At 37.8% G+C, this 20,646-nt stretch overlaps 1 protein-coding gene across 2 annotated transcripts in view; it reads right to left on the bottom strand.

The window, feature by feature from the left end:
* The window catches only part of igsf9a (immunoglobulin superfamily, member 9a), a 56,395-nt gene that overhangs the window by 14,905 nt on the left and 20,844 nt on the right, over window positions 1-20,646 (bottom strand). For both annotated transcript variants that reach the window (XM_037547560.1, XM_037547558.1), the window contains exons 4-15: window positions 15,085-15,231; window positions 12,176-12,327; window positions 10,974-11,091; window positions 9,878-10,019; window positions 8,365-8,510; window positions 7,067-7,209; window positions 5,178-5,318; window positions 4,519-4,635; window positions 4,065-4,215; window positions 3,353-3,464; window positions 1,273-1,454; window positions 852-1,069 (exon numbers count right to left, since the gene is read on the bottom strand). In XM_037547560.1, the coding sequence (XP_037403457.1) occupies window positions 852-1,069; window positions 1,273-1,454; window positions 3,353-3,464; window positions 4,065-4,215; window positions 4,519-4,635; window positions 5,178-5,318; window positions 7,067-7,209; window positions 8,365-8,510; window positions 9,878-10,019; window positions 10,974-11,091; window positions 12,176-12,327; window positions 15,085-15,231 (1,769 nt within the window). The remainder of the gene's footprint in view (window positions 1-851; window positions 1,070-1,272; window positions 1,455-3,352; window positions 3,465-4,064; window positions 4,216-4,518; window positions 4,636-5,177; window positions 5,319-7,066; window positions 7,210-8,364; window positions 8,511-9,877; window positions 10,020-10,973; window positions 11,092-12,175; window positions 12,328-15,084; window positions 15,232-20,646) is intronic.

The following is a 20,646-nucleotide window of genomic DNA, read 5'->3' as shown; positions in this document are numbered from 1 at the left end:
GGGTACATGTAACTTGATTACACAATCTAAAAGTCTACACCTGAACAGGCCTGTCGCTGGGGATGGGTCACAGCTATGCTATATTAAAGTGCTAAGTCTGTGCCAAAACGGCTGGCATATTCAGTTTATACAAATTATACAAATTATTTTTTTTATTTTGCACAAAAAATGAAATACTACTCAGAAACACTTTTATGAATACCATGTCTAAAAGAATATATGAGCATTACTTGGTTATAATACATTCATAAATCATTAGAATCATAGCTATAACTGTTAATAAAGTCATGGTAACACTAAGGCTATATGACATCTACATAAGCTTGTCATGACAACTGACATAACCCTACATAAATGTGTATGAATGCTTTTTCCAATAGACGTCACCTGTCATAAAGGGTACTTTAGCTAGCTTTGATCAAAATTAGCATATATAATCTTTATAGCAAATTACATCTACTGGAATAAGCCTATATAAACATTTATGCAAGGTTATGTCAGTTGTCATGACAAGCTTATGCAGGTGTCATGTAGTCTTATGAACATTATAATTTCTTTTAATAACTTATGAATAAAACTTATAGAATGGAATGAAAGCTTATTGCTGTATTGTAACTTTTTTCTTGTCATTGGATACGTTGGATTATTAATCATGACATTATGACCCCATTATAAAACTAATAAGTTTTATTTGTAAAACTTTAATTAAATTTCGCATTTTGACTAAATTGAGTTCTGCAGTTGTTCATTTAATTGAGCTTGACTTTTGCCAATGTTCTGTAATGGTTGTTCAACCAGCAACAGCAGCTATGAAAAAAGACATTTGTGGGTGAAGCTCAACTAGCCCTTACCTTTTGTAAACCCAGAACAAGCATTTCACTCTGATTGACACTGATGTCCTCATCTAAGTTTAGCCACACCCCCTCTTTGAGACGTGACTGGAGGATGAAGTTGTCGATTGGCGGCTGCTGAGCTGACGGTGCTGCCCACCATAGATAAACGCCCTCAGAGCTTTGATTGAAGGACAGCAGTGTCGGTGGCTCCAGCCCGGACACCATAGGAAGTGCATCTGAATAGGAAACAAAATGAAAAATAATTATCACTAATTCCACAAGCTGCTGAGATGAGTCGGCAGCAGGAAGAGATTCAATTACTCTCAGCGTGCACAACACAGACAGACAGATGGCCTAACACTGGGTCAGGCCAGCGTGGGGGAGAGGCAGATCCAGAGGCTGAGTGCTATCAAGCTGTTAAATGAGCGCTGGTTCTTACTCAGAGTTCTGACGGTGGTGATTTCACTGAACGGGCCACTGCCTAGTTTGTTTTGAGCCAGAACGCTGAATTGATACTCTGTGGACGGAAAGAGGCCACTGACGAGGAGGCTGGTGCCAGAGGACGGTCCAGGGACTGACTGCCACTCCTGCTGATCCCCTTCTGAGCATGCACACTTTAGCCTGGAGAGGAAGAGAGAAAGACTGTGTGAGGCCCTGTTCATACCTGGTTTGTGAACAAGTGGAGAACAAGACATTTAGCCACCTGTGTTTTCTTTTTTTTCTTTATTTAAAGAGACAAACACTTGCAGAGAAAATAATAATAATAATAATAATAATAATAATAATAATAATAATAATAATAATAATAATAGTAATAACTACAATCTACAGTTTTGCACAAACTTTGAAACGTTTGACAATTTAAATAAGTTGTGGATTAGGTTTATAAAGTAATTCCAGGTGGATGATAGTAGGTTTGTTATGGTAGTCCAGGTAGCTGATATGGTGTTGACATGCAGTTGTTATGGGGTTCGAGCTGGTTGTTAAGGTATTGCTTGGCATTTATTAGACGGTTCTTAGGTCACTATCGTTGATTATGGTTGACAGTTGGTTGCTAATGCATTTCTAAGTGGTTGCTAAGGTAGCTAAAGTGGTTGCTAGAGTATAGCTGCTCTGTGATCACAGGTGGTTTTTAGGATGTTGCTAGATTATTGCTATTGCATCTTAGGGGGTTGCCAGGGTGGCACTATATGGTTACTATGGTACAGGAGGTGGTTACTGTTGTATTGTTAAATGAGTGCCATTGTATAATGCTACAGGGTTAGTGGGGTGTTTCAGGTAGTTGATAGGGCATAGTTAGGCGGTTGCTATGGAAATTTAAGTGCTTTCTAAACAATGGCTATAGTATCTCTGGTGGTTGCTAGGATCTTGCTATGTGATTGCATGGATGTTGAAGGTGACTGCTAGAGTGTTGTTAGGTGGTTAATATGGTGTCTCTGATTGTTCCAAGTGATTGCCAGGTGGATGCAGTGATATCTGTGGTAGTTGTTACAGGATTACTAGGAGGTTCCTTGAATAAGTCATTAGTGGCTACTTATGATTTACATGAGTTCCTTCTCAGGTAAATGTATCAGCTATTACAGACATATAGATCCTATGAAGCAGCTTGCAAACAAACAGGAGAAAATATAGAGAAAGAAGCTAGATAGCTCTCTCATCTTATTAATGACAGTTTTAGGCAGTTCTTTGTTGTCCCTAATAGCATCCCTAGTAATTTAGATATAATTTAGATGAAATTATTTTGTAAACTAATGGACTGGCAGCCTGTCCACAGTGCATCCTGCCTTCCACCCAAAGACCACTGGGATAGCCTCCAACATCTAAATTTTACGAGAAGTAGAAAATGCAACCAACTTCTTAGACTGAAAAATATCCCTGCAGATTTCTTTGAAAAGAATGTAAGCTGTAATAAATGTAAATTATACTTTTAGCTGTTGAGGCTTTTGGTTCATTTTCAGTTGTTTTTTTTTTTATTTCTGACAGTAACTTGTACTTAATGGCTGGTTTTACAGGAAATTAATAAGTGAATGGGTTGTCTCTGACTTTTATACAATACTTCACTTTGAGATAAAGTACCATCTATAAATGAATGCAATATCATATTGAGACATCACATTATTAAAAGAGCAAAATAGACCTTTTGTGTAGGCATGACATTGTTAAAATATGAGCAAACCATGTTTAAAAATCTATCGGGCAGCTCAAAGTCATTTTGTAAATCATACTCTTGCCCTCTAACCTTAATGTGATTCTATTAGCTCACTTGGCTCGCATTGCTGCATACATCATAACGATTAGCTCAGCAGTTTAGCTGAAGTTGTGCTGTGTTCACCAAAGCACTTCATATAAGAATATAAAAATGGCAATGCAAGCATACACTTTGGACATATGGACATACATTTTGGAATATGAACATGCTACACACACACACACACACACACACACACACACACACACACACACACACACACACATACACACACACATAGGGCAGAGATGATGATCTTGTAGACACTGACCAGATGGTAAATGTCTGTGTAAAACCTCCATCAAATCCAGGCTCCCAGGAGATGTTGGCCTGATTCACTCTGACTTCTACAGACACTGAGGATACAGCATGTGGACTGGTGCCTGTCACACAAATCAACATGCACACACACAAGAGAGCAGGATACTGTATAAAGACCCAGTGAAGAGAAAGAAAAATCAGTTTTCATCATTTCCAGAACTGAAATTACAGCATTGATTATTTTCCACTGAAATACTTAAGCTGCCTAAGATTGTATGTGAACAAAAGCATCCCTAAGTGAAAGAAAGACAGTATTATGAGTTTGCAGTCAATCGTTTTTTTAACTCCTTAGCTGTTTTTCACAGCCAAAAGGCAAAAAATGCAACTTCCATCTATTCTGGAGCTCCCCCTGTTGGTCTATTCATCTGTTCATCAATATTGATGGAATTTATGTCAGTGGAAATATGTTTGTTTTACAAAACTAGAAGACAACAAGTATAAAAGCATTTTTAATGAAGTGGTGCTCAACAATGTTGGCCAGTATTCAATTCCCAGCATATTAAGGCAATTATTGACACAAATAGGTAAACTGGAAGATAACATTTTTGGAATATTCTGGAATATGAACTACGTATATACAGCTGTTTTGAGTGTTATGTCTTCAGGCAGCTGTGCTAAACTGAGAAATTAGCATGTCCAGTGCGGTGGTCAGGATTACTCACCCAGCACTAAGACTGTCGTTCTGGATGTGATGGTGGCTACACGGTTCGCCACACTGCACTCCCACTGTCCACAGTGCTCTTTACTGAGAGGCTGCAGCAGCAGAGAGCCATTCACTGCTACAGAGTACAGAGAACGAGTAGAGGAACCAATCTGGAGGAGAGAGAGAAATAACAAAGAGAAAGATGGAGAGATGGATAAAGAAAGAATGAAAGTGGAAGAGGGAGGGAAGTAAACAATGGGAAAGAGAAAAAAGATGTAGATTGAGAGTGAGAAAATTGAAAAGAAAAAGAAATAAACAAAGAAAGACAAGGAAGACAAATATGCAAAAAAGAGAAAAAGATTGATTTTGGAAAAAAGAAAGAAAGAAGAGAAAGAAAAGGTGAATATGTGATTTTCAGTAAAGTGGACTACATGTCTAATAAAGCTGTGCATGTAAATGACCAGGTCGCTCACTTTGGTCCAGGTGACTTTAGGTGGGGGGTCTCCATCAGCCTGGCAGGGAATAAGTAGGGTCCTGCCCACGTCCTGCCGGTACTCCTCACGGGGAGAGAGCCGCAGAGACGGAGGATCCTGTTCACACAGTGCAGCTCAGTGTCAGTGCAGCTGCTCTACAGTGCTGTTCACTGTCTCTCTGATCCAAAACACCACATTCTGCTCATAAAGAGCTCATTAACTCACAGACCAGGCATCTTTCAACAGAGCATACACTAAGCTACGACATTAAGAACAGATGTATAACAGGCATCCTGACTGTGCTTCCTCGTCACAGGTGAGCTGCCAGTTATACATCTCTTCTAAATGTGCCAGAAATAGTATGATTTTATATTAATTTAATACTTGTAGCTCCTTGAAACAAGTGGAGAAAATCCATGGGAAATGCAGATTCTAAACTTTTGATCCATACAATGTTTGTTTTTGTTTGTAGAATAGAATGTATTTTATTAATATATGAATCTGAGACAGAAAGAACAACATTTTTGCCAGATTTATACTGTCAATATAGAATCTAAAGTGAAGGTAACTGTAACTGCATTGCAATGACCATAAGCAATTTCCTAATTACTTCAGCATACAGCAGTAATAACTCTAGACTTATAAGTGTTAAATCTTACCTGTAAGATGACTGTGGTGGGCTTAGACTGGCCCATTGTTCCATAGCTGTTATAAGGTGTACAGGTGTAAACACCAGCAGCATCGTCATTAGCTGTTGCTATCACAATGGACCCTTCTGAGGTCAGTGTCCATCCAGGATACTAGAGAGAGAGAGAAATTTGAATTGTCACCATATGTTTAATAATGCATTTACCATATTTAACTCTCTAAATTTCAATCCCACACTACAAGGCATCGTAAATTGCATTCCTTAAAAATTTAAAATCAGGTTCTAATAATGGCCAAAAACATGGTCTCCTGTTTTCTGCTCTCAGAAAACCGAGACAGCAGTAAAGAAAGAGAAGAGGGCAAACTGAAAATATATAATATTGTACCTGAAATGGCAATATGCCAATAAAATAATAAAATTACAATTAAAAACACAGAATACAGAATACTTTCAAAAAGCAGGGATGGCTGAATACTAAATACCCTGTCCCAAATGTGTTCAGTAATGTGTCTAATGTGACACAATACATAAAAAGTAACACATTTAGAATAAAGTAAAATACAGCTGAGCAAAGCACATAGGAAAAAGTGCTGTTTTAATTTTTACTTCCTTCGCACTGTATCTCACTGTTACTGGCAGAATTTTATGAAATTCTTCTGGTAACATGGTTTTTTCCTCGCTGCTGGTCTCATAATCTCCCCATGCATGAGTCCAGTACAACACCAATGCACAATATTATTAAATATGTCCACTACTGGGAAGACATTCAGTTCAATCACGCCTCAAAAGCAACACTGAGATAAATAGCTGATAAATGCATTGATTGATATAGTCTAATAACTGATCATCACATTGATTTATCAGTCTACTCAGGCTTTAGCAGAGCTCAGTAACACTGATATTAATAACTGATCATCACATTGATTTATCAGTCTACTCAGGCTTTAGCGGAGCTCAGTAACACTGAGATTAATAACTGATCATCACATTGATTTATCAGTCTACTCAGGCTTTAGCAGAGCTCAGTAACACTGATATCAATAACTGATCATCACATTGATTTATCAGTCTACTCAGGCTTTAGCAGAGCTCAGTAACACTGAGATTAATAACTGATCATCACATTGATTTATCAGTCTACTCAGGCTTTAGCAGAGCTCAGTAACACTGAGATTAATAACTGATCACAGTGATTTATCAGTCTACTCAGACTTTAGCAGAGCTCAGAAACACTGAGATTAGTAACTGATCATTACATTGATTTATCAGTCTACTCAGACTTTAGCAGATCTCAGTAACACTGAGATTAATAACTGATCATTACACTGATTTATCAGTCTACTCAGGCTTTAGCAGAGCTCAGTAACACTGAGATTAATAACTGATCATTACACTGATTTATCAGTCTACTCAGGCTTCAGCAGAGCTCAGTAACATGACCCACCTGCTGATTTGAAAATAGTTAATAAACAATCAAAAATGATAGGAAAAGGAATAAAAACCTACTTAATTTGTTAATCTAAACAACTTAAAATAATAAGACAGTGCTATATTTATTTTGTATTTGTCGATTTGTGTGGTCAGCTGTCTGTATGTGTATTTTGTAGCACTGATGTATGCTAAACAGATTTATATGCTTTGGCAACACTGTAACAGCCTTAAATTATGAGCTCATTATTCTTAATTTAAGACTTTTTGGTAACCACTATAAAATAATACAAAACTAAAGTGTAAGTTATGTAATAAGGGTGAGGAATTGAACTGTAGGTCAAATACAGGCCTTCAGAGTTTAAGGGGTTTATATGGTCTTGCCAATAAAGCTTTGTTGAGCTAAGTCAAGAGGGAGAAGCAGCAGTGTAGTCAGGTATTCAGTAGTATTACACAAGAGTGGACTCTTACAGCTCCTAGGTCCAGCATTTTCCCATCTTTAGTCCAGTCCACTCTGAGCAGCGGGGGTTCAGCGGCCAGTGGGCAGGAGATCACCCCACTCATCCCCGTCGGGAGGAAGGTCTGATCAGGCATTTGAGTCACCAGCGCAGGGTCTGTTAGAGGGGCAAACTAACACAGTTAAGAACCTCAAATAGGTTTGCTTAGGTGGTCATTCTGTAGACGCTGCCTGTATAAGAAGGGATTTCTCTATGGGAAAAATAAATGGCATTTTCGAAAATTGCCACTGTCACATCCTGTAGTAAACAATAATGTTCCAGACCTTACATTTTGCTGTACATTTTGCTGTATCAAGATTTTTCTTCTGAATGCAGCTGAACCCTCTGTTGATAAGGTGTGTAAATACCAATGTTTCTCCATGTAAGCTAACACTGCAGCACACTGATCACACACCACACGACTGAAAACCTCACTAAAATACCCCACACAAACATGCTTTACTAAATGTGATGCTTAAGTGGTTTTGCAGTTTGAGTAGCTGATGTTGGTGTATAACAGATTTTGACTTACTTTTGCATTTCAGTGCTCACGTTAGCTTGCATGTAGCATTATTCATATTTCAACTATTAAACAACCTCAAAATTGAAAAGATCCTTTGACAAAATGGAACAAAAATGTTTGGAACAGTTTTGTTACCACAGGGCCCAGCAGTGATTTTTGTAAACAACATTATTCTCAAAGAGAAATCTCAACACTTGGAATAAGTAATATGGTCATGATGCTGACTACAGACTTCAGAGCCTTATTATATATTCATTTGCTTCAAGATTATATTGTTAAGCACTCACAAACAGATTAATCTATAAGACATAGCATAGTTTATTAGCGATTATTTAGCAACTCGACAGTTTGAGGGACATGTGTGATGGTTTAGGCATGCAGTTTGCACAATGCTAAGAAAGTGTGTTAGCTTCCATTACTTGTCAGTTTAATTAGCCTCCAGCGCAAAACTAAAGTAAACTTCAGACATCAACATTTCTTGACTGACAGACTACATTTGGGATAAGGAGAAAATTAAGTAAATTTGATCTTAAGAAAAAATCCTTTAGAAAAGACTATTATGTAACTGAGTTTTCATAAGTTATCCAGTTGGATTTAGGCTTCTTAACAGAGCAGACTCCTCAAACCAGTTAATAGGCAATTACAGTAATGAGATCCACTCCCTAAAAGACCAAATGCTTCAGGAGAAATTCTGGACTGAAAACTTGGAGTTTAATCTGCAGTGCTCAAACATGCACACTCAAACATACGTTGCACAGTAAGGACGGCTGATGCAGAGGGTGGAGCTGGAAGGCCGTTAGTGGGCATGCAGGTGTAGTTCCCAGAATCCCCAGGGATTACACTGGGTATAAGAAGAGTGCCGTCCACCATCACCTTCACACGAGACTTTAGAGATCTGACAAAACATGCAAACACAACAAAATATCCATGTGAATCCGTAGCCATGTCTCAAATCCAAAGTTTCTTGGCCATTGTGTCACTGAAGGCTGTTTGGTTTTTTAGGGTCCTTTGAAAGCAGCCAATAAATGTTTAGTTCAATTCCATGCTTACCAAATAAGTAAACACGGTGTCATAATTTCCAAGCCATCGTTCAATAAATGCCAAATCATCTACAATCTACTATTGCTAAATGATAAACAGTGCTGCTAACTAGGAGATAAGAGCTGGTTAACATTAGCTTTACTACAATGATCACAACTGTGCTCACCACAGTACAGTAGAACATGTCTGAGTCTGGCTAACTAAAGCACTGACACCAAAGTTTAGATGCAAATGATTCAAATCTGAGCAAGTGAAGTTGAGTAACTTGTGCTGAAGCTACAGAAAGACGAATTAAACCTGTTCCGTGGTTTCTGGATCTGTAGCCTGATCTGCTAACGTTAAAGTTAGCTTAGCGAGCAGGCTGCAGATCCAAACAGTACCACACACAATACAGGTTTGATTCTTACTAACTGCTGCTCTGCTGGGACAAGCGCAGATGGTTAAAAACTAATATCTGAAAGAGCAAAAGTCAAGAAGTGACAGAAAGCTGAAATGAAACCTGTTCTGTGGTGTTTGAAGCTGTAGAGTTTCGGCTACGCTAGCGATAGTTAGTGATAGTCAGAAGGGCAACTGTTCCACACACCACAGCAACTATTGCTAAAATGAGACCCATTTAGAGGATACTGAAAGCAGAAAGTTAAATGACCAGTGTTATATTAGTGAGATCTAAATAGAAATTGGTGAATTGTGTTTATCTGGCTGTTTAGAAGTGGAATAGAAATTTGACATGCTGTAATGATTTATATATAAAACAGTATAGCTTATTACCCTTATATCACTCAACCTTGAGATATATCCTTGGTTAAATATTATACAATTAATGGTAATGTATTCATATATTTACTTGAGTTAAAGCACAGACGTGTCTGCTTTACACATACTTCATCATCAAAAGCAAACGTATTGTGAGATATCCTAACAAATGTTTCTCCTCTTGTGTCTTCAGGCGCCAGGATTGGTTAGACTGAGCTGTGAAGGTGAATCATATTGTTCTGTATATCATGGAAATAATATTCTTCTGTATATTATGAAGATCTGTTTTTTATTTCTTAGTGCACTGCAGGAAGTAGTGAAGGAAATGGTACAACATTTTGCTGTGAAATGTAGTGGAGAGGACGTAAGTCTCAAAAACTGGAAATATTTTCAAAAAGTACAGTAAAAGTACTTGCGTACTGTCCACCACTGTGTGTTTGTAATGAAGGGTGATGATGTGTAACTCACTCTATATGGTACACATTCTCTTCCTCTCTCATCCACACATACGTCATGTTCGGAGGGTCCGCCTCTGCCTGGCACTGCAGCAAAGCATTCTGGGACATGTTGAGAACCGTGTCCTTTGGGGGGGTTATGATAACAGGAGGACCTGTAATGAGCCAAAAAAAAGGAACAACAAACTTCTAAATATTTCTTGTATTTTACTCTGAGATTTGAACACCTTTTTCCAAATACTCATTCCGGACTTCAACTTTATAATCGTTTCATTATCTGCATTCTATAGCTTTTATAGCTCTGTTGATCCTTCTGGACATATCTAAACCTTTCCCGGCTTTTTTTTATGATTTAAAACTTAGCACTAACACAGTAGCACAGTCCTATCATCATAGTGGAATCATTTTGTACATTTATCTGCAGGATTTTAAAATGACATATAAAATTTTATATTATTCATTCAACTTATAATCTACTCAAACACATGCAGACGCTGCAGTGCATCATTGAGTGTTATTTATCTACTTCATACTTAAGCATTTTCTCACATTATTGCAGTGCAACTCCAGTAGACTCCTCAAACTCACCACTAGATGGCAGGATTTGCTCAGTCAATTTAACTGGGACAAAAAAACTACAATGCATCTGAGATAATGATACTGCACGTACATCAGGATCAGGATTTTGCACCTCTTGTCTTATATTATCGCATTGTACAGTTTGTGCTTTCCCTTCTCTCTAAACCGCCTCATTCGGCTTTGTTTATTCATAATTTAATCATAATTAAGAGCTCGGCTCGAGGGGGTGGTTAATTAGCTGATGAGCTGAGTCAGGTGTGTTAGATGAGGGAAATTGGGGTTAGATTTGAGAAGCAGTGCATTCAAAATTGCTTCCTATTAGATAAATAGTGCTTTATACAGTGTGTTAGCTGTTCTGTAGTGCTGCTTAAATCCTCAGTGATAAATCTGTTGTATGTTTCACAGACGCCCCAAGCTGATTCACTGTAGAACAAACTGTACACAGTGAATGGTGAATGAGTTAACAAGAGAACTCTTATCAACGGCTGGTCTGAACGAGTGGGAGAGGAGAAGGGCATGAGGGCACTGACCTTTGACACTGAGCTGTGTGGTGCGAGTCTCATTTCCTTCACTGTTTGAGGCCTGGCACTGATATCGTCCTGCTGTCTGTCTGCTCACTGAGCCAACCGACAGACTTCCATTCACAATCTGTCAGAAAGACAGAGAAGGAGAGAGGGGTCAGAGAGAGACAGAGAGGGGGAGAAAGCCAGATTGAAAGAAAAGGGATAAAAAAGGGAGTGAGAGGAATAGAGCGAGAGAGAGAGAGAGAAAGAGAGGGTGGAGAAAAAAGAAAGAGACAGAGAGACAATGGACAAGAGTGAGTGGGGAGAGACAAAGAGAATGTAAAAGAAATTGAGACACGGTAAGAAATAAAGAAAGAGTGTGAGCGAGAGAGAGAGAGAGAGAGAGAGAGAGAGACAGAGAGAGAGAGAGAGAGAGAGAGAGAGAGAGAGAGGACACGCAAGGACGAGTGGGGATGGAGAGAGAGGATGGAGGGGAAAGAAAAAAGAGAGAAATAAAAGCAAAGAGTAATGAGAGTAAAAAAAGAAAGTGACAGTGAGGGAAAAGAATGAGAGAGAGACAGGTGAGGAAAGGGAGAGGCAGGAGAGGGACAGAGAGGAAAGAGACAGTGAGGGAGGAGTACGGACATAAAAGCACACAGGAAGGGAGGAGCAGATTCATGGAAATTTTGGTGGAGAGGAAAATGGAAGAGATGACGAAAGAAACAAATGTCCCCAAATCATCAACACGCAGTGTAATTTCAACCTAAAAAAAAACTTCTGTCGTGATTTATTAATAAAGAACCTCTATTTATTAATGAATCACAATTTAATGTTAACATGTTTCTACCACTCGATGCGTTAATCATTTTAATATTAGAAAAATAATTTACAATTATAATATATATATATATATATATATATATATATATATATATATATATATATATATATTTTTTTTTTTTTTTTTTTTTTTTTGACACTTTTGAATTCTGGATAGTACTTAATATTTAATAATATAAAAGTCTTGATTTTCTTCTAATTATCTAGAATCTGTTGTACAGGACGAGCATATGAGAAACATTTCATAAATTTTTCTGCAAAAAAAAAAGTTTTCTGTTATTGAAAACAGTGATTCAAAACTTTTGACAAGCAATTCCAAACTTGTGTTTTATCCAAAAAAAAAGTTTCTTCTACTCCAACAGGTGTTACAACCCTTAGAAGGTCCTCACCTTTACACTGCCCCTCTGTTTCATTAGAACTCCATCCTTATGCCATTTAATGGAGGGTGGAGGGTTGCCACGGGCGACACACTTCAGCGTGATTGGTCTACCAACGAAGGCTTCTGTGACTGGAGGCGGAGCTTCAGCAAAGACAGGCGGAGCTAAACAGAGAAGTAAACATACAGCATATATCAAAGAGCAACAAGAGATGATCATTATTAACACATTATATCCATTATTTAAAGAGATTACTGGTTTTATTGGCAGGGGGCTGAAATGCTTTGACTAGTGGTTAACATTACAGATAAACCTTATGCTCATAGATCACTGCCAGATCACTGCTCTGCCAGAGTAACTACTAAAGCCCCCATCAGAAATAGTGGAAGAAGCTCAATGAAGAGTACCTATATACTGCACATTTACTTTAGTACAGTCTGAAAATTTTCCTTCTGGTTTCTCCTATGAAGGCAAGGCCAAGTGCAGGTTAACATAGCCAATGGGTCATATCTTTTCAGTTACAGTAACTTAGCCTAGGGGGCATACTTATACATCAGGGGTAAACTGGTCTATGGGATATACCTTTTGGAACTGGGGTACCCTAGCCTCTAGGGATACTCTTTATAGCAGGAGTGATCTGCCCTTTACAACTAGGGTAACCCAGTCTTTGAAGCATACAATTTAAAGCTGGGGTAATCAAGTCTTAGGGGCATACCTTTTATAGCTGGATTAAAAAAGTCATGGAGGAATACCCTTTACAGGTTAGGTGGTCTGGCCTTATAAGAATAACCTTTACAACTGGGGTAATCAAGTCTAGGGGGGAATACCCTTTACAGGTGAGGTGATCAGGTCTTACAAAAGTACATTTTACAACTGGGGAGTAACAGGCTTACTCATTCAGCTATCTTTGGCAAGCATTGCTTCTTAACTTAACTCAACATTGCTTGCATTTTCCAGTCCATTAACCATTTGTGTACCCTTAATCTCAAATCTGCTTTTGTTGTTCGCTTTGAAGAAGCCAAAGCTTGTTTCAAAGTTAGCTAACAACTACTTGTACCACACAGCTGGCTCTAGGCCAGGTCAGGAATAGCTGCTGTAACCTGGCCTTTGCTGTGGTTGAGTGAGGCTTGTGCTCCAGGGTGTGGCTAAATGAACTGAGGCAGCCTTCCATGACAGGTGTAGCCCAGCCAGGTAACAGGTGCAGAGTGTGAAGAATCGCGTGGGCATCCATTTTTTAGCATGAGAGTGTTGTGTGCGATGAGCTTGGGACGATGGGATGAATACAATGCTTGTGTTAAGACTGAGGTGCTTCAACAGCTGTGGGGCACAGAAGCACTGATTGCTGTTAATGCTGGTTTCTTCCTTCACATTTACAGTTGGTCTTATTCAGAGATCCTCACCAATGTCCATTCTTTACTCAAAGGAGCATTTCCAATAAAGCATATTTTTCACTATCTAACTTCTAGCCCAAGCTAAACCTGTGTAGGTTCTCTGGTCAGTCACTGGTGGATAGAAAATAAAAAGCTATATTTTTGTCGTAGACATTGTGACCTCTGGTTTCTGTCACCACTTCTGTAAAGAAATACCAGTAAATTTGTCTACAGTGAAGGATTTCAAATAAAAAAAGATAATTCTACAGAATGTTTTTTTAATAGGTGGATTTCAGTCCTTCAAGACTGAATGCATCTACATGTTCATTCGAACCGTGATGGTGATTTGCAGTTCAGTCTATACTGTTATATTGAAAAAGAGCGATTGCCTACTACCAACTCAGAGGTCTTTGTAAAGTTTGGCATCAAAGCACTGAAATCTCCAAAAAGAACCAGAATCTCTTACATCGGAGTTGACTGTTACACGCAATATACAGGGTGAGTCAAAAGTCAAAAGTAAAAAGGTTTTATTTTATTAAATTTTCTCATTTTATTATCGACTTTGATCTCTGGGGTCATCTCAAACAAACTGCGTATGCTGAGAAAATCCGCAACAACCTTCAGCACTGCATCGTGGAGGCTTGTGACAGCATAAAAAATAAAATAAAACAGTGTCCTGTGACTTTTGACTCACACTGTATTTCATTAGAGTGCAAAATAATATTGCATATTGTTGTTTTCTGTTAAACAACAGTTGCGGCCATGCAAGCTGATTGGATGAGAAGTCTTAACTGTGCTGTTTTTTCACAAACAGTGTATCATTCCACTGAGACGACGTTGCTAAGCAATGACTTTGACAGCTGTAGGAGATGCTCAAGCCATTTGAATGGTCTTACTTATGAGTTTGCACACAAACAGAAAATTGATCATTTTAAGAAAACATTTGATCCACAGCCGATTTGGTCAGACTCTGAGGATGAGACTACGCTAATTTCCAAACCTGTCATTACCACTGAGCAAGCTTTTCAGTCGGCAGCTGTGACAGAACAGCTAAACAACCTGGAATTATCCAGGAATGAACCAAATACCATTCACCAAACAAAATGGGTTACAAGATGCTTCACAGACTGACTGGAACAAAACAACATTTAAACTGATCTTGCAAAAACTGACAACACTGAGCTAAACTTGATATTGCAGCAGTTTTATGGCTCAGTCTGTACTTCAAAAGGCGAGGCCTACAGCATAATGTGCAGCGAGTGAGCAGAGTTCTTTACTCTGACGTAGCAACAAGCTGCTTGTTAAGGAACTATAATTTAACGGTTGTATAAAAGCAATAGAACACTTGAGGTTGTGTGTTGTCACCAGTAACATTATGGCTGTGTTCTATTGCTTAAATATAACATTGAAACATTCGAACAATATCAGTGCTATGTCAATGAATTTTCCACCTATACTGATAAATTCGTGAACCTTAAAATCAGTTGATTTTGTTACTTCAGTGATACATCCGTTGGGCCCAATTCACTTTTATAAGACAGCGTGACTCACCTGTGACCGACAACAGCGTCCAGCTCCCATTCCGTGTCTCATCAGATGGTTTGTCCAGCAGCAGAATGCGACACTCGTACCAGCCCTCATCTTCTAGCACCAAGCCCATCACCTTTAGAGTTGTTCCACCAGAGAGAGACACTCGACCTGGGAAACAATCAGAGCGATAGAGGGTCAGCGAACCAGGTCACCAGAACTTAGCAAAGCTTTCCATTATAATTTGTTGTTATAAAATATATATTGATTATTATTTAAGCTTTAACCTCATTTTAACTGTAGGTTAATATTAAGACACAAAGTATGAATGATTCCCTTAACCTTCATTGTTATAAGCTATAAGAAATGTTGTGGGGGTCTACATATGAGACCCTGCAGTTTAAGGGGTTAATTAATCAATTTAGCACTTATATAACAAGGTATGTCTCTTGAGATGCAGGATTTCATTCAATTCAGGCCTCCGTGGCAGAGCATGGGTAAATCACATACGATGCAGAAGCACTGGGCACCTACAGTCGAATTACGCTTTGTTGTTTTTCTGAAAAATAAGTGAACATATTCTCTACAGAGAACATATTCCTTCACATTTTAATGCACAGTTACTGTTAACATGCTGAATTTAACAAACTGGGAGAAAATATAAAACATAAATGTGGCATGTGCAAAATGTGTATTTTATATTTTATATATACATTTTTCAATATGTTCAAATCAGCAAATAAACAGAAAATGACAACTAAATTTTTCAAAAATTATTATTATTTTTTGTTTCCTGTAGGTGGATGTTATTCTCACTGAGTAGGGGTGTAACACACACTTGTATATATTACATGAAAGTGTCAGCATTACCACTTTTGCTTAATTCCTACATAAAAAAAAGAAAACAAATAAACTTCCTATCCAAGTCTCATATTTTAAAACACTAAAACACAGCCTCTCTACACCAAGCAAAAGTAAACACAGTGAGTGCTTCTGCGGGCTTTGAAACTCTATCTCTCAGTTGCCAGGTGACTACACCCTGGGGTGACAGCGCACACTGTCTCACCCCTCCTCTCTCTCTCTCTCTCTCTCTCTCTCTCTCTCTCTCTCCCTCTTTCTCTCTCTCTCACTCAAAAGAACTTTTCAAAGATTGCTTTATTCCCTGTGTCTTGGAGGAGTCATTTAAACTGTCCTGGGCTTTAAACTGTAATACAGAAGTAAAAGCTGAAACTCTTCTACTCTCCATTCACTTCAGTAGGTGTAACACTACACCTGCTCTACCACACCTGACTGAGCTGACGAAGAGCTCAATGATTAGGTCAATCAGGTGTTTTGGTGCTTTTGACACAAACGACACATTTCAAATAAAATGCACTGGAGTTATGAGGCTAATGTAGATAATAAATAATAGAAACTCTAATCAATTAAACCCTATCAGTTAGCATAGTTTATGCCTACATAATCACAAACATGTCTCAAACCATGTTGAGATGTTAAGTAATCTTCAATACTTACATGGTTTCTGAAACTGTATGACATACAGTTATCTACAAACATGAGCAAGAGCTTACATACAGCATAGCTAAAAACAGTAGCAGTGTCTTGAAGCCTCGATTTTGTCCATTCTTTTATAAGTGTTTATAAGATAAAAGCACATTATAGTGTCAGATAACACATAAGCAAATCTATTTGAGATTACTTGACAGATTTTTATTATTATTATTATTAGTAGTAGTAGTAATAGTAGTAATTAGAGCTGTAATTAATCACATTATTTTGTGTATTTCATAATTAATCACATGTCTAATTGGCTCATTTTTTTCCTTTTAAAAGCAGTGTATTTTATTGTAGTGCACAAAATAAGCTTCATGAAAATATATTTATTACTTTCAGTAATTCAATGACATTATTTTCACTTAGCATGAAAACACCATGTGATTTTACACAGAGTGAACACAGTTTCCACGTTCAGTGAGAGCAACAGTGGCTGCATGTTTCTGCATGTTTCCACTTTACTGATTTACTGCTTTTGTTAGTTTGCTGCTTGTTGGTTTATTCATGGTTCTCCCACGAGAACTGCCCAGTATAGTCTGCTGATGGTGCTTAAGTTGCTGCCTTGAAAGACATTTAAAAGCTGTATTTGAGTGAAAAACCTACAGTTGCAGACTCATGGCAACACACAGTGTTCTGTAGATGTTTACTAGGGAATTGAATTAACAGCATTTAAAAAACATAGTTCAAGTTTCAAAACATACCATTCCCTCCCCAGTCCATACAGTTCCTGTACGCAAATTAAGGTGTGAAAACAGCCTGTTTTGAATTCAATGTTTTCATGATGCCACAAAAAACAACACCTTTACATACATTCACCTATTCAGCCTATAGACATTTATCCTCACCCATTCATGATGAAGTTACAAGGAGTCTTTCAGTCTGAACTGCTTTTTGAAGGAGCAAAATACAAGCCAATCAGAACAAAATTGGCTTAATAACAAGTAACAAAAGAAGCCTGTTCAATGAATAAAGGTTGGAAAATTATATTGTAAAAAGAAGTTATGGCTGATTTCGATACATAAAACCACACAAATATTATATGTGGACCTCAGGGGGAAAAATAAAATACAAGAAAAATGTAGAATTGGGCCCTTTAATATTCTTCTTCTTATTATAACTGAATTCAATATAACAACCCATCTAAATTAAATCTGTGGAAGCATAATAAAGCCATATGTGGAAAAAAGACTGTAGGGCAGTATCTGCATACATGTAGCTGCAGGATAGCACTGTTCTGTTTAGAACTGCACATGTGCACTGCTGAAGCATGTCTCGTGCTGTGATGTTTGTGAGAGTGGGTGGTGAGGGTAATCATTAACCCCGTCCCAGAGGAGAGGAGGCACTGTGGAATTCAGCCTGCCATAACAGCAGCAACACATGAGAACGCCTGTGCTTTACTCCCCTCCTCACTACAGCACAGTGTTAAACCCAGCAGGAAATCAGAGCTTAAACAGGCTGATCTAACTGGCCTGTGCACACACTCTCACACACACATACAGATTTAGGTCATATAATGACTCTCTGAGTGTCCAACGCTGTGAGAATCATCATCTGCTAAAGTGTTGCCATAGTACCTGGTGCCAGTGGTTTGGATTTGAATTTAGTTGCTGTGGTGACAAGGATTAAAATCAGCCGAGGGAGGCGGAGGCTTAAAGAGGAGGCAAAACGCTCAGGTTACGCACATCAGTGTGTGAAAATGAGACTGAGAGAGAAAACAGTATAGCTAGAATGGTCAAAGAACAAACCACCGCTCTTATAAGAGAACCTCTTATGAATGTACCAATAGAAATAATTCAAAATTACATTTAGGTTTTTTCTGTTACAATAGATGGCGATCATTGTATTTATTTTCAAAGTAATACTGAAAGATTTAGATTTATCATGACTTTAATTTTTAAATAACAGAAATTATTAAAAATGTGCTATCCCATGCTTTCACGTCACTACCAAAATAAAAAAAGAGTTTTAGTCCATGGGCGGCAGAGCCTTATTTTGGCCATGCCCCTGCATTTTAGGGGAAGTGAGACTGTATCCCTGTCCCCAGTGGACACATAGTGAGTAGCTGGTTCCCATTGTTTTGAAGTAAATGCATCCCACAGTCTGAAAACCAGTGTGGAACATTAAGAATTGTCACTACCGAAACACATAATTTCGGCAATTAAATAAACTTTTTTGTGTGTTTTAATGAAGGATTTAATCATTTTGTGTTTCCAACTGTTCAAAGCTGTGTTTGATAGTCATGCACTGGCTAACATTTTTAAACTGCTTAAAATTGTCACTACTGGCACAATCACAACTGAAATAATGGTATTAATATTATTTTGCTAGTGGCAACAGGGAATGTTCAATCATTTTAATAAAATCACTCAAAGCAGAATGATTTTAGTCTAGTTCAGAGTCAGTTAAAAGTCCAACATGCTTTTTGAACTCTGAACCAAATCGGTAGAAAGATCGATTTAATCATAAAATTAATATTTTACATTCTGGTTTTATTTTGTATGCAAAACATTTACAAGCAGTTACATGTATTCACAGACTCATTATTTACCTGACAAGCTGAATCCCCCACCTTGGGGTGGGGAACAGTAGAATCGGTTAAAGACTAAAGTGATCCATTGATTATAATGCAGTATAGGGGGGACACTGTGTGAACTGAAATAGCTCAAATTTGTATAAATAATGTAAATAACATATTTAGGTCTATATGTCTAAATATTAACATTTTTTCACCAGGATTGATGCAATGCTACAGTTCAGAGTGTGGGCTGTTGGGAAATGGAGCTTCTTTCATACAGGGATAGGAAACACAGAAGCACACAGAAAGCTTCAATTCCACATGCTGATCCATTCTACTGACCAAAGTGGACATGCTTGCTCGGTGATTACTCTGAGGGATCGATTTTAATCAGATGGAGGAGACAAACAGAAATACTTAATGTATAACCTACACTATGACAATTCAGTTTACTTCAGTCAACAAAGACTGCTAACAATGAATGAAAGGGGCTATTAGCTTCCATACATTGTTGGCCACAATTGCAGACTTGGTCAGGCTATTCCTTTAGCAACAAAATCTGTGTGAGAGTGAAGGAGAAAAATAGAGGGAACTGAGAAGGGAAGTGTTGGAATAATAATAAGGGTTGAACACTTTGTGTTTTTCCCCTGAGGTTACTAGACTGCAGAAAAGATGAACATAAATGATGGATATCTACACATTTCCATGGAGAGAAAAGTTCAGAGAAGGACGAGTAAAGGTCAGAACAACTGAGTACATTTTTTTTAAACAGGGAAAGTAAACAAGCACCAAAGCATCAAAAACATCATCTGTGTGCGCACCTGTTTCCTCATTCACTAGAGAGCCACTTCAAAAGAGTCTGCACTTGCACATGTTCTTGCCCTGTACATGTGAATAAACTCTATCCCTTTTCAAACTTTTACAGACTTTTTTAACTTCCGATGTTCAGTTTTTGGTCTATTCCTTTTTTCCTTTAAAAAGAATCCCATCATTTCTTTCAAAATTGCTGTATAAATTTAACAAGTAAAAAGTAAATTAAAAATCATTGGAAGTGGTTTGGTGTGACCTGGTTCATTGTGGAGAAATCAAAACACTCGTTGTGACATCTACAACCCAAATGTATCCGTTCATTTACAATCAAAAACAGCCACTGGATTTATATAGATATTCAACTTTTCAGATATCTGGTTCCCTGTGACCAATTCACACGCAACATTTATATGCAATCTTCTCTTAAGAAAAAAATTGTAATTATGCAAAGCGCAAAATAAAATCCATTAAATACTAATTGCGTCTTACATCACAATTCACAACTGTAATACAGCTTTTTTCCATAGCACTACAATAATATACTATATATTTAACTGTTTTAAAAGCTGCTTATGGTTGTGCATATTTGTTGTGACAGTAGCAAATACTGCCTCACACATTTTTTTACAGCATATGGTGGTCCATGCTGGTCTGTGCTGTTTTTTTCTAGTAGGAAAATAATCACTAGATTGATTGATTACTACTAT

The sequence above is a fragment of the Pygocentrus nattereri genome, chromosome 18 (genome assembly GCF_015220715.1).
Source record: "Pygocentrus nattereri isolate fPygNat1 chromosome 18, fPygNat1.pri, whole genome shotgun sequence".
NCBI classification, from domain to species: Eukaryota; Metazoa; Chordata; class Actinopteri; order Characiformes; family Serrasalmidae; genus Pygocentrus; species Pygocentrus nattereri.
Note: the sequence above shows the minus strand (reverse complement) of the source record. Positions and strands in the feature narration are given on the sequence as shown.